Below are 15,395 nucleotides of genomic sequence, written 5' to 3'. Positions count from 1 at the left end.
AGAGAAGAATCTATATTTTGTCATCAGAACAATTAAAGCATTTAAGAATGATACTGGTAATTAATATATCGCACATTTTTCTTCTAATATAACTCCAACACAAGTAGAGTATTTATCGCTTCCCCATAATATACAGCTTAGTCTCTTTCATTTCATTTTCCTGCGCAGTGACATGTGTATCATGCATTTGCAATCCTGTTCACTCCATATTATTATTCTTAGGAACAGTAACTGGCAATTGGTACTGAAAAACATGCAGTGGAAATATTCTCAGAATTTATACAAAATGTATCTTCAACTGCTTTACAAGCAATTCTAGCATTCCTTAGTGCCTGCAGCATACCTCTGTCACTTCCTCAATTCTATTTTTATATTTTTTCTTCAATTCCAACCTCTTATTCTTCCATTACACTCATTTCTGCTGTTGTCAGTCATTTACATCATCTAATCTCAGCAGTTGTTAAGTCAAATAAAACCTGAATAAGGCATTAAATATAAAAGAATTAAGAAACGTGATATTTTTTTTTATATAATTTATTTAGTCTTCAGTAGTTTTCAACACCAACTCATCTAATCAGCGATATATTCTCAAAAAAATCTACAAGCTCATGTATCCTTTGATATAGTCAAGGAAATTGGCCACATTGGCATAGACTCCAAATCCTTTGTCGCAGTCAAAAACATAGGAAGCAATACCAGCAACGACGTAGGCATTATCGGATTTCCTTCGGCAGATGAGACCACCACCGGAATCTCCCTGGAATCAGAAAATAAGCATTTCAAAAATGTCCACTGCTTTAAAGGAAATTATTTTACTTAGAACTATAAAAAGATTTACTTACACCACAGACGTTTTTACCCTTGAATTTGTTATCTCCAACGCAGATATGCTGTTTAGCAGTAATGCCAGATGCTTGTTCTTGACATTTACTTGTTGGAATTACATTAATTTTAGCTTTCTGAAGTTGGTCTGGGAAGATTCCATTAGCTAAAAGAGAGTAGTGGACAAATGAAATATACTGATCAAGAATGAATTATAAGAGAAACAAAGTCAGCCATGCATCAATTAGTTAGACATATGCACCAGAGAAAAACGAGTTTTTCTACTAGCGAAATACTTTGCTCACTAATACATTGTAACAAAATTATCATCATTATCGGACCCTGGATATTATTGTAGCGAGTCTTGGGACTCATAGGCCCAGCTACCTCGTTTCCGTAGTGTATAAGGATTCCTCATTTACTGATTAGTAGACAAGAGCAATGTGTAATGAAGTATTCTGCTCCAGAACACAACGATCTTGAAATTGTATGTAAGTGCAACACCTGACCACTAGACCAAGCGCCTTCACTCTAACAAAGATACCAAACAGTAAATAGCAACAGTTTGTGCATAGTTAACATGAAAACTACAGTTCAGTACTGTAAAACAAAATAGTAATATACAGTTAACTTATTACAGTCTACATTGCTACACTTACAACCTCTACTGAACTGCCGGAGATGGTTATGGTAGATATATTGTACCATAATCGTGGCACTCCATCAGTTACGACGACGAGGGTTCCAGTTGATCCGATCATCGGAACAGCTTGCTCGTGAAATTAATGTGCAAGTGCCAGAGCACTCCACAGACACGCGTACCCTTAACGTAGTTCTCAGGGAGATTTAGCGTGACAGAGAGTGTGAGAAGGCTGGCCCTTTCAAATACGAGTACAACAGAAACAGGAAGAAAGGGTGAGAGAAATTTGTGAAAAAAGAATACCGAAGCCTTGTAGAGCTATAGGTGTTTACACTCAATAAACACTCACATCGCCCGGTCTGGAATTCGAAACCGCGTTCCTATGATCGCAAGTCCGCTGCCCTAACCACTGGGCCATTGTGCTAGCAATGTACTATAATACACTGCCGTGAAGCAACTTTCAGATTTTAATTTAATGTTAATATTCAACTGATAGTTACTATTCCATAGCGATAAATTTAGGTTCACTATTTATATAAAACAGAAAATCATACAGATTAAAATTTCTATAAAATATCAAATATCAATACCAATCAAATTATAAATTCTAAAGAATTACATCCTCAAAAGCAAATCTTCTAACAGAAAGCAAATTTGTTAGAATTTTCCGATAATATATTTTTTTAAATTATAATAACAAGAATGTAAATATTCCAGTGTGAAAAATAAATACAGATATTTTTAAAAAATGTAATTCAATGCTCACTTCCAGTTTGACCCCATCCAACGGCTGTACAGGTACTGTAATAGGTATCTCCTTTATTAGGGAGAGTAATTGGAGAAATACATCCCCTGAGAGGTGCTCGTTTCGTTAATTCCAGAACTGCAACGTCCTGGACTGAATAAAAAGTAAAACTTATTTAAGTAATAGATCTTTACTTATACATGTAATCGTGTTTCAAATAATAACGCAAATGGATTTTAGAGGTTCACAACAGCTGTTTTTCTTATTGATGAATAAATTGATAACATAGAAAAATATCTACTTTCGTTTGGTGATTTTAAAGCTGGTTGGAGATAATACCGAACGACTCGTTTTCTGCATCGACCACGCTAATGGATGTTGTTATACATTGTTATTCCCAATGCGCTTGCTGGCATTGTTGTAGCTTTGGAATGACGTCAACCCACAGGCTAGCCATGCTGGCGAACAGTCCTCCTCGACGGGACGCCAGTACATCCCACACTTAACCCCTTTAGAGCTGAGAGGACTGTTGATGCGGGAGGATCTAGAATACCCCCACGTGACTAGAAGTGGACTAACGGATTTTAATAAATAAAGAACTGTGTGAACTGCCAGTGGAAGTTGACAGTGTTGGTCGACCGTATTGTTTACTGTGTTAGTGCGACGTTTGTTGGTTAAAATCGTACCTACGTTCGAGTAGAACGAAGTGCGTTCTGTGTGAACATAATAATTCTGCGATAAGTTATTTTAGGTAACAACTTTACTCTTTTACTTGTTTCTGCCATTTGACTGTGGCCATGCTCGAGCAACGCCTTTAGTCGAGCAAATCGACCCCAAGGACTTATTCTTTGTAAGCCTAGTACTTATTTTATCGGTCTTTTTTGCCGAACCGCTAAGTTACGGGGCCGTAAACACACCAGCATCGGTTGTCAAGCGATGTTGGCGGGACAAACATAGACACACAAGCATACACACACACACACACACACACACACACACACACACACACACACACACATATATATATATATATATATATATATATAATAGAGTTATTAATATTTCTAAGTCTCTCTAAAGGAGACTACGGCAGCGGTACTGGAAATTAATAGTTATCGCCAAGCCAACATGGCAGTCCCAAAATTAGGACGAAAGCTGCCGTGAATTAGCTCCAAGAAGCCATCGCCTCTAGCTAGCTATGTGACACACGAAACCTGTGTCCTTTATAACCTTCGAACAGGGGAGGTCAGCAGTGTCCCCCTGCTGGTTTGGCATCTGCAGACTAGACTAGTTTCAGGGTGTTGCCCCTTGTCAATGCAGAGTAGCCAAGCCTTAGCCAGGCGGCGCTGCTGACTATCTGCTCGAAGGTTATTTATCTAATTTCAGTGGAATCTATCCACTGGTTTTCAGAAATAGAGTTATTAATATTTCTAAGTCTCTCTAAAGGAGACTACGGCAGCGGTACTGGAAATTAATAGTTATCGCCAAGCCAACATGGCAGTCCCAAAATTAGGACGAAAGCTGCCGTGAATTAGCTCCAAGAAGCCATCGCCTCTAGCTAGCTATGTGACACACGAAACCTGTGTCCTTTATAACCTTCGAACAGGGGAGGTCAGCAGTGTCCCCCTGCTGGTTTGGCATCTGCAGACTAGACTAGTTTCAGGGTGTTGCCCCTTGTCAATGCAGAGTAGCCAAGCCTTAGCCAGGCGGCGCTGCTGACTATCTGCTCGAAGGTTATTTATCTATATCGTATATATATATATATATATATACGACGGGCTTCTTTCAGTTTCCGTCAACCAAATCCACTCACAAGGCTTTGGTCGGCCCGAGGCTATAGTAGAAGACACTTGCCCAAGGTGCCACACAGTCGGACTGAAACCAGAACCATGCTTCTCAACAACATTGTTCTGGGTTCAGTCCCACTGTGTGTAGCAAAACTGTGGTGCATCAGCATGGCCGAAGCTCTGAGCTGAAACTACAGTAAAAAGAGTTCAATATACACATACTTTTTCACGTCTGGCCGTATAGCCTTTTTTGTTTGTTTATTTCACTGTTTCGTTTTCCTGTCTTGTTTTCCGTCCGCCACTATCCACCATGGAACGAATTTAATTTGTGTCCGTGGGAAGAGCCATTTTAACGATGCGTCCCTAACTCTTCGAAACGCCAGTGTTATAATGGTAGCAGCTGATGAAGGACATGTTCTCTATGTGGCCTGTGTGTTTTTTGTACCTTGTTTATCATTTTGTCCATGTTTTTTTTTGCAACGTCATGTACCCAGATATGCATCTATATATACATGTAGATGAAGGTATGTACATACATGTACATATATATGCATATACTCATATATTATTTATATATATATAGATATAGATATAATATATATATATATATTTATATATATATATATATATATATATATATATATATATATATATATATATATATATATATATATATACTTCCGGTTTCGTTGAAGAAAGACGTGTTTTTTCTTTCTCCTGAAACAACCCAAAAGAGATTGCATAAATCGACGATAAAACCTGCTAAAACTGACAAAAACGTAGACCTTGTTACATAAGAACAGTCTACTGTAATATACTAATTAAAAAAAAAACGTAATATATTACTCTAAAAGTAGAATATATTACATTAAAGTCAGCGACACTAGCAAGTTATCGTCGAAAAACCATGTGGTTAGTTACAAGGATTACCTAAATCGACGAAAAATAAATGTGCTAAAATTGACAAAAGGTAGTACTTGCTACTTCATAACGGTCTACCATAATATATTGATAAAAAGAAAAAAAATATTTTTCAATAAAAGTTTAATATAGTACATTAAAGTTAGTGAAACAAGCTAAAGGTATCGTCGATAACCACGTGTTATAAGTTGTAGTTTTATTTGCAGTCGAATGTAAGAAGCAAAAAAAAATATGTATTTATAAATATATATATATTTATTTATAAATATATATATATATTTATAAATATATATATATTTATTTATAAATATATATATATATATATATATATATATATATATATATATATATATATATTTTTATGAATATAAATATATTTATTTATAAATATATATATATTTATTTATAAATATATACATATATATATTTATAATTATATATACATATATTTGTAAATATATATATATTTATTTATAAATATATGTATATATTTATTTATAGATATATATATTTATTTATAAATATATATATATATATATATATATTTATTTATAAATATATATATTTATTTATAAATATATATATATATTTATTTATACATATATATATATATATATATATATATATATATATATATTTATAAACATATATATATAAATATATATATATATATTTATAAACATATATATATAAATATATTTATATATATATCATTATATATTTATAAATATATATATATATATTTATAAACATATATATATATATAAATATATTTATATATATATATCATTATATATTTATAAATATATATATATATTTATAAATATATATTTTAATTTTTTTTTTTTTTTTTAAGTTTCAGCTTAGAGCTGCGGCCATGCTGATGCACCACCATGTTGCTACACTGTTATTACAGGGAGCCTCTTACAATATGTGGCACTTGGTGAAGAATGGAGTTTGATTTAGCAACCCTCATTTGCACCTCCTGCTGCGAGGTAGGTTCATCTGGGACTCTCGATAGGAAGAGGTCCAGCTTTGATTTTAAAACTCCTACATCTACTTTGTGCAGATTCCTCAGGCTCTTTGGGAGAATATTAAAAAGCTGTGGGCCCCTGAATTCCAAGCTGTTGCAGTAACTGGTCCTGAAGCGCGATGGCATTGCTGGGATCTTTGGCACTATGCAGTGTCGTCCCGTTCTGGCATTGGTGTAGCTTTCAATGCCAAAATTTGGCACAATTCCCTCCAGGATCTTCCAGATGTATATTACTGCATACCTCTCCCGCCTTCTCTCCAGGGAGTAGAGTCTTAGCTGTTTCAGCCTTTCCCAGTAGCTGAGCAGTTGCAAAGAGACAATCTTCTTTGTGAATCTCCTCTGGATTGCTTCAAGGTCTGCTGTTAATTTCAGACTGGTGGGTGACCACAGCTTTGAGCAGTAATCCAGGCGGCTGAGGACGAATGTCCTCCAGAGGATCATCATGGTTTCCTTATCTCTGGTTCTGAATGTTCTCAGGATCCATCCAGCCAATCGTCTGCACTTTGTTGCCATTCTGGTAATGTGCACTTGGAAAGAGATATCATCACTCATGTCGATACCCAGGTCTCTCACTGATTTAGGCTCTGGGATTGAAATTCCCTGTGGACCAGTGTACTCTGTAAGTTTCATATTCAATTTTGGACGTTGGTAGCGCAGGGCTTGGAATTTTTCAGCATTAAACTGCATATTATTGTCCTCAGCCCATCTGTAAACTGAGTCCAATTCCTGCTGCAGGTGTGCAACATCATTGGAGTTCTGTATTTTCTGCGAGACTTTTGTATCGTCTGCGTAGCTTGCAAGAGTGGCTATCCGGGCACTTGAAGGCATATCTGAGAGAGCGACTATAAAAAGCAATGGTCCCAAGACAGTGCCCTGTGGAACACCGCTTGTTATTTGTGTTTTCATAGAAGTGGCTCCATTAGCCACTACTGCCTGACTTCTATCTTTCAGAAAGTCATGTAACCACTCTCCAAGTTTTCCAGCTATGCCAAGATCACGCAGTTTGTGACATATCACACCATGATCCACTTTGTCAAAAGCTTTTGCAAAATCAAGGTATATTACGTCCACATTTGAGTTGTTGAGTAACTGCCTCAACACCCAGTCGTAATGTTGTAAGAGCTGGGTCAGGCAGCTCCTACCTGGTCGAAAGCCCTGTTGGGTATCACTCAGCAATTTATTTTCTTCAAGGAATGCGATTAGTTTTCCTCTGATTATCCTTTCCATGACTTTGCTGATGTGTGAAGTCAGAGAGATAGGCCTATAGTTTTTGGCATCTGCTCTGCTTCCCCCTTTATGGATTGGGCATATTATTCCCTCCTTCAGCTTGCTTGGCAGTCTTCCGTTTGCGAGAAAGCTCTGGAAGAGGATCTGGAGGGGTTTTGCCAGGGCATGCTTACACGATTTAAGGAGGATTGCTGGGAAACCATCAGGGCCAGCAGTTGAGTTTGTGTCCACTTCATGTATAGCTAGTAGTACATCTTCTTCGCTAATGTTGATGTATTCTATCGTAACTGCTTCACTGGTTATAGGGGAGGTAGCAAAGAAGTCCACTGGTTTGTTCACTTGTCTGTGCTCCAATAGAGTGGTGAAGACACTTTTGAATTGCTCATTCAGTACCTCACTGATCCTAGTTGGACTGTCTGTGAAGGAGCCATCCTTTTCGAAGAGGGGTCCAATCTTGCAGTGTACTGAGGCTGTTTCTTTTGCGTAATGAAAGAAGGCCTTTGGGTTTGACTTAATGTTTTTTATAACCCAGGCTTCTTTGTCTGCTCTCTCCTTCACATAGGATTGTTGCAGCCTTTTTTCAATCTCCATCAGTGTCGTTTTTAGGCGGGACCTTTGGCCATTCTTGGGATGCTGGTTGAGTCGATTTGCAACTTTTGTCCGTCGTCTCATGAGGATCTTCCTCTCCCTTGGAATCTTGTTCCTATTTGTTTTGGCCTTGTGCTCTGGGACATATTTCTGGATTATGGCTTGCACAATAGACATGAAACATTCTAGTTTCATGTCAATGCCTGGTGTGGAGAGACATTTTGGCCAATCCTCTCTGAGGATCTCTTTCTGAATCGATTTCCAGTCCGCTTTGTGGAAGTTCAGATTGGAGAGATTTTGGGTGCTTCCTTTAGGCTGTATGTCTCTGATTTCTTTTGGCCCAAACATAGACAGCTCTATTATGTTGTGATCCGAAACTAATGTCGGCGTCACTTTCACATCATGAATGATGTCCGTATTGTTCGTGAAGCAGAGATCTAGAATGCTATTCGCTCTAGTTGGTCTGAGAACAGTTTGCTCCATGAATAGGGCATTGGTGAGGTTGAGCAGGCATTCCACCTGTGCTTGCTTGCGATAAGTCATTCCTGAGAGTATGAGACCTTCGTGTACTTCTGCATCCTCTATATCAGGGCTGAGGTGAGTTTCCACGAGTGCTATGCATAGGGCTTGATTGCATGCAGCAAGGTCTCTCAGGAAAGAAATTTTGTTTTTATTATTATTATGCAAAAGGCCCCCAATATTTAGTAAAAATATTGGCGTGATGCCTGTGCAGGCGTTATGGGAGGTCATCCCATGTCTGTTGGCTGTGGTGGTCTTGCGCAGTAGGGGGCAAGGTTCCTCGTCTGTGCTTGGCGTAGCCACGTCAGCTGCTGCATAATCTTTTGCGCCATGCACAAAAAAGACTCTTGCTCAGCTGCTGCGTTGCGTAAGATTTCTGAAGAACGCACGTCCTTGAATTTTCTCCTTGGGGACATCTGTCGTCTTTCCTCAGGGAAGTTTTTATCCTTTAAACCTTTGTAGTTTTGGCGGGGTGTCGGGTGGGCAAACCGGCAGTTTTTGCCGTCTTCCCCATGCTAACATTTGCCTTGCAGGTAAAATTTGCAAATTTTTGGGTGCCTTCCAAATTTCTTCTTTCCTTTGGTGTCTTGGATGGCATTGGATCCACCTTGCGATTTTCTACTTTTTGTTCTTCCTTTTCTTGTGGGTACTATTTTCCACTGGTTATCTATTGGGGTGAGGGCTCCTTTCCTTTGTAGGACCACTGGCACAGAGGGGCTTCTATTTGCTGCTTCCTTGGCTCCACTATCATTTTCTGCCTGGTTGTTCATAGGAGTGTGTGATCCATTCTTTTGAGGAGCCACTGGATCAGAGAGACTTCCGGGTGTTTTTTCCTTTTCCTTTTCCTTTTCCTCCTCTCCATCCTTATCAGCCTTTCCACAATGGTTTTCGATTATAACATCTAGGGTGTCCATGTGTGGTCTGATGAGTGCATACGAGCGGAGGAATTCATTCTTCTTCCGCTCTATCTGTTCAGTGGTTCTGTGAAAGCCATTATTCTTCAGTGCAGCAGTGATGATGTTGTTTGGGGGATCGCCACTAGCAATCATCCATGCTCGCAACAGAAGATCTAACTCTTTCTTTTCCCACTTTGGTGCCATCTTCGTTTTTTAAGCCCAGTAGGGGAGTAGAGGATAGAGAGGAAGTGAAAGATAGCGGGAGGCAGAAAAGAAGAAACACAGAGGTGGGGAATAGGGAAAGAGAGAGGGAGATATGAAGGAAAGAGAGAGTGAGATATGAAGGAAAAAGAGAGGGTGATAGGAGGATGAGAGGGAGTGTGGGGTGTTAGAGAGACTGAGGGAGGTAGAGGAGGGGGAGAGAAAGAGAGACAGAGTGAAGGAGAGGAGGGGAGGAGAAAGAGAGACAGAGGATGGGAGGAGAAAGAGAGACAGAGGATGAGAGGAGAAAGAGAGACAGAGGGAGGGAAAGGATGGGAAGAGAAAGAGGAAGAAACAAGAAAGGATGAAGGATGTGAGAGGAAGGGAGACACGGACTGAGAAGAGGGGGAAATGAAAAGTGTATGAGGGAGAGGTTGAAGTGACAGAAGGAGAGGAAGGCGTTGTGAGATGCAATGGAAAGGGAAGAGAACTGAGAAAAGAGGAAGATATGAAAGCGAAGGAGAGAATATATATATATTTATAAATATATATATATATATAAATATATTTATATATAGCTTTATATATTTATAAATATATATATATATATATATATATATATATATATATATATATATATATTTATAAATATATTTATATATATATATATATATATATATATATATATATATATATCTTTATAAATATATATATATATATATATATATATATATATATATATATATATATATATATATATATATATATATATACTTATTTATAAATAAATATATATATATATTTATAAATAAATATATATATATATTTATAAATAAATATACATATTTATAAATATATATATATATTTATAAATATATATATATTTTTTTGCTTCTTACATTCGACTGCAAATAAAACTACGACTTTTAACACGCGGTTATCGACGATACCTTTAGCTTGTTTCACTGACTTTAATGCTACACTCTTATTACTGAGAGCCTCCTCCAATATGTGGCACTTGGTGAAGAATGGAGTTTGATGTAGCTACCCTCATTTGCACCTCTTGCCGTGAGGTAGGTTCATCTGGGTCTCTCGACTGGAAGAGGTCCAACTTTGATTTAAAAACCCCTACATCTACTTTGTGCAAGTTCCTCAGGCTCTTTAGGAGAATATTAAAAAGCTGCGGCCCCCTGAAAGCCAAACTGTTGCAGTAACTGGTCCTGAAGCCCGATGGCATTTCTGGGATCGTTGGCACTATGCAGTGTCGTCCCGTTCTGGCATTGGTGTAGCTTTCAATGCCAAAATTTGGCATAATTCTTTCCAGGACCTTCCAGAACGACTAGAATGAGTGCTCAGCACTGCATTGGTGGAAGCAATTAAGGTCAGCTGTGTATTTGACGTTACCTATTTGTATATGTATGTATGTATATATATATATATATATATATATATATATATATATATATATATATATATATATATATGTATGTATGTATGTATGTATATATATATATATATATATATATATATATATATATATATATGTATGTATGTATATATATATATATATATATACATACATATATATATATATATATATATATATATATATATATATATATATATATGTATGTATGTATATATATATATATATATATATATATATATATATATATATGTATGTATGTATATATATATATATATATGTATGTATATATATATATGTATATATATATATGTTTGTATATATTTATGTATATATATATGTTTGTATATATTTATGTATATATATATATATATATGTATATATATATATATATGTATGTATGTATATATATATATATATATATATATATATATATATATATATATATATATATATATATATATATATACAGGGCCTGGAGGTACTGCAATCCCAGAACCACAAGCAGTCAGAGATCTGGGCATCAACATGTGTAGTGATGCATCATTTCACATGCACATTGTCAAGTTGACAGCAAAGTGCAGACAACTGGCAGGGTGGATACTGAGGACATTCCGTACAAGGGATCAAAAAATCATGTTGACTCTATGGAAGACATTTGTTCTGAGCCGCCTAGACTATTGCTCTCAGTTGTGGTCACCACACAGTGTTAAGCGGACAGCAGAACTCGAGGCAATTCAGCGGCACTATACAAAAAAGATCGCCACAGTCCAACAGATGAACTACAGGGAGCGACTGAAGGTAGCAGGCGGGAGAGATATGTAATAATATACATATGGAAAATACTGGAAGGACTGGTGCCAAACTTTGGCATCAAGTACTACAAGAATGTTCGCACGGTTCGCCACTGCATGGTGCCAAAGGTGCCGTCCATTGCATCTCACATAAGAACGAGATACTGCAGCAGTCTCGGTTTCAGAGGACCTCAGCTCTTCAATGTCATGCCAAAACATTTGAGAGACATGCAGGACATGGATGCGGAGGTCTTCAAGACAAAACTTGACGCTTTCCTCTCCACGATACCAGACGAACCAATGGCTCGTAATGAGACGCAGTTTAAGGCAGCTACGTCAAATTCTCTTATACACCATGTGTGCCATCAAAACTCTTGATTGGACCATATCGGGTGGGGGAGAAGAGCCATGCAGGGAACGTGAAGAGAGCACAGCATAAGGACGGAAAGTCACGGTGGTGCACCAGCATGACCGCAGCCACTTGGCTGAAACACATAAATAAATAAATAAATAAATAAATAAATATATATATATAGATGTATATATATAGATATGTATATATATATATATATATATTTATTTATTTTATTTATTTATATATGTGTTTCAGCCAAGTGGCTGCGGTCATACTGGTGCACCACCGTGATTTTCACGTTCCTTGCATGGCTCTTCTCCCCCACCTGACATGGTCCAATCAAGAGTTTTGATGGATTTTTTCCTTATGAGGTTTTTTCACGCTGACTACTTGATAAATTCTTATAAAGATTTTATCCTTATATTATATTGTATATATATATATATATATATATATATATATATATATATATATATAATGTAGGCCTGTGCGTGTGTGTGTTTGTATATATATGTGCATGTATGTGCGTGTTTGTTTATGCGTATGTAAGTATATACTGCTCGATTTCAATTTCCCGATCATTAAAATAAAACAATATTCGTTGTACTTTGCTTTGTTCTCTTGTGTGTTCATGATGTTTCTTGTCTTCACATTTTTTATACATGTTAATGTTTATGTAAAAAGATGTATCTATGTATGTATATATATATATATATATATATATATATATATATATATATGAAGAGGAAGACCCAGAAAATACTCACGAAGGGTGTGCGAGAGTGTGTAGTCAGGATGAGGAATCCATTGTCTGACTGGAATGATAACAGAAGCATTCTTTTTGTTTGTTGTTCCAAGGTGGACATCAACACCAACTACATCACCATCACTAGAGAAAAATAAAATGAAGGAAAATAAGAAAGATATTAAGATACTCAAATCTGTTTCGATAAAACCTCTTTCCCAATTTACTTACGCACATAATTATTACCCATTGACTAAACACATCGACCGAGCGGTTTATGTGTACACTCAACTGATAATGTTTGCGGATTTCTAATAAAGGAAATAAAGCTTTCCAGCGAACGCAAAGTTATCTCCCTCAACTGACGAGTGTGAAATGATTACATCAGTACATAGAGGACGCTTTGAGCTAACTATGGGGTTCTAACGCCTGCTTGCATTTAGTAAGAACATTTTTCTTCAAATAATTAGACAAATTATTAACCCTTTCATTAGTTTTCTGGTGTCTGGAACATAACTTACCGAGAGCTTCTGGTATAAATTTACGATGGAAAGCTTCTGGCATGAATTTTCGATGAAAATTTTAGTTTAAATATAGATATTTTGAAAGGAAAAGTATTGTACCCCATTATCAGTAGCATTTTTTTTTTTTTTTTTTTTTTTTTTTTGCTGTTTATTATAAAACTGAATAATGCTCTGTCTATACAGTTGAAAGAATATCTCGCATCTAAAATAAGTTTCTTTGCGAACAATCTCCTTCTTTTATTGGCCAGTAGAAACATTTCAGTTTGTCATTAAGAGCAGACAAGTCTCAATCAAATAATACGCTACTTCCTTAAAAAGGGACACATTGAACAATATAATCAATGGTACTCTGTTCCAGATAAAAATGAGAAGGCTATGGCTTGAATTCTTTTTATTTTGCAGCAGTGGATCTGAGGTTCGATTTTACGAATCAAATCCCTAAAAGTCCCAGAATTAAACATTTTGTTTACATCTGATCTGAAACCAGAACTGAAGGAAGAATATATTATACCCTGTATTTTTATACTGATCCTGGTTTAGGCATTGTTAAATCAATTTATATTACAAATCAATAGACGGTGTTAAGATCACTATATCTGGGTAACCAGATATTTATTACGGAATTAAATACGATATTTTCTTTAAAATGTATCCAAAGTTGTATATTTATTTTACTTGAAAAACATGTAAACTATGTAGAGTATAATTACAAATAGCCAGTCATTAATAATTAAAATATAGGGTTTCAATTACAGAAAATAGTGGGTATAAGTAACGAATTATCTTTTGGGGTTTGAAGCTTACAAAAATAATCCCTAACGAATGCTCACCATTTTCGAAAGACCCATAGCTGTCATAGGCTTTCCTAGACTGGTTAAACTGTAACTATATTGCTGATCTTCGAAGTTTCAACTGACTAGAGTTCGTTAGAAGTAGCTAGTTATCAAATATTACTTTACATGGAGTATATTTGCTGCTCAAATTCATAGAAGATACTTCATTAATATTAGAATATTGATTCAATATAGTTATAGCAGCGCAACTGTTTATTGACATTCTTTCTGTCTTTTACTATAGGCGGTGAGCTGGCAGAATCCTTAAAGCTTTGAGGGGAGGGGGACACCTCGTGGTATTAGGCCACTTTGTTCTTAGCATAAATTCCACCATCATCAACTATGCTTTTCATTCCCAACCTGTCCGGGGTCGATGAAATAAAGTATTAGTAAAGTATAGCAGTAAATGGAGTCGAATGTTGCTTCCCCCTCACAAATACTGGTTCTGTGCCAAATCCCCACTTATTATTCTAGTATTATTTCATGACTATCTCTTGAACAAGTAGTTACCAGTCAGTGTACAAGATCGTGGTTTGTATTGATGGGGCACTTTCTGATCTACATTTTGCAGGGTTCTGCACTTTTCTCTCCACACACTGATGTATATATGCATGTACATATATGCATATATACATATGTATATATATGTATATATATGTATATATATATTTATATATATATACATATGTATATATGTATATTTATATATACATACGTATATATAAATATACATATATACATATGTATATATAGATATGTATATATACGTATGTATATATATATATATATATATATATATATATATATATATATATATATGTATGTATATATACATAAGTATATATATATGTATATACATATATATATATATGTATATATACATAAATATATATGTATATACATGTATATATATACATGTATATATATATGTATGTATATACATGTATATATATATATATGTATATACATGTATATATATATATATATATATATATATATATATATGTATGTATATATATGTATATATATGTATGTATATATATATATGTACATATATGTATATATATATATGTACATATTTGTATATATATATATATATATATATATTTTATTTATTTATTTATTTATGTGTTTCAGCTAAGTGGCTGCGGTCATGCTGGTGCACCACTGTGATTTTCACGTTCCTTGCATGGCTCTTCTCCCCCACCTGACATGGTCCAATCAAGAGTTTTGATGGCACATCTGGTGTATAAGAGAATTTGACATAGCTGCCCTAAACTGCGTCTCATTACGAGCCATTGGTTCGTCTGGTATCGTGGAGAGGAAAGCGTCAAGTTTT

The 15,395-nt window shown here is 35.5% G+C and overlaps 1 protein-coding gene across 1 annotated transcript in view; it reads right to left on the bottom strand.

Moving 5' to 3' along the window:
• Positions 1-596: 596 nt before the first annotated feature.
• LOC106879125 (mast cell protease 1A) overlaps positions 597-15,395 on the bottom strand; it is a 20,706-nt gene continuing 5,907 nt past the window's right edge. The window contains exons 3-6 of the mRNA XM_089347768.1: positions 12,722-12,843; positions 2,229-2,360; positions 843-988; positions 597-757 (exon numbers count right to left, since the gene is read on the bottom strand). Of these exons, the coding sequence (XP_089203894.1) occupies positions 599-757; positions 843-988; positions 2,229-2,360; positions 12,722-12,843 (559 nt within the window). The 3' untranslated portion in view covers positions 597-598. The remainder of the gene's footprint in view (positions 758-842; positions 989-2,228; positions 2,361-12,721; positions 12,844-15,395) is intronic.

The sequence above is a fragment of the Octopus bimaculoides genome, chromosome 2, assembly GCF_046866305.1.
Source record: "Octopus bimaculoides isolate indiv1 chromosome 2, ASM4686630v1, whole genome shotgun sequence".
NCBI classification, from domain to species: Eukaryota; Metazoa; Mollusca; class Cephalopoda; order Octopoda; family Octopodidae; genus Octopus; species Octopus bimaculoides.
The sequence above is the reverse complement of the archived record's forward strand: the minus strand, read 5'-3'. Positions and strand labels throughout refer to the sequence as shown.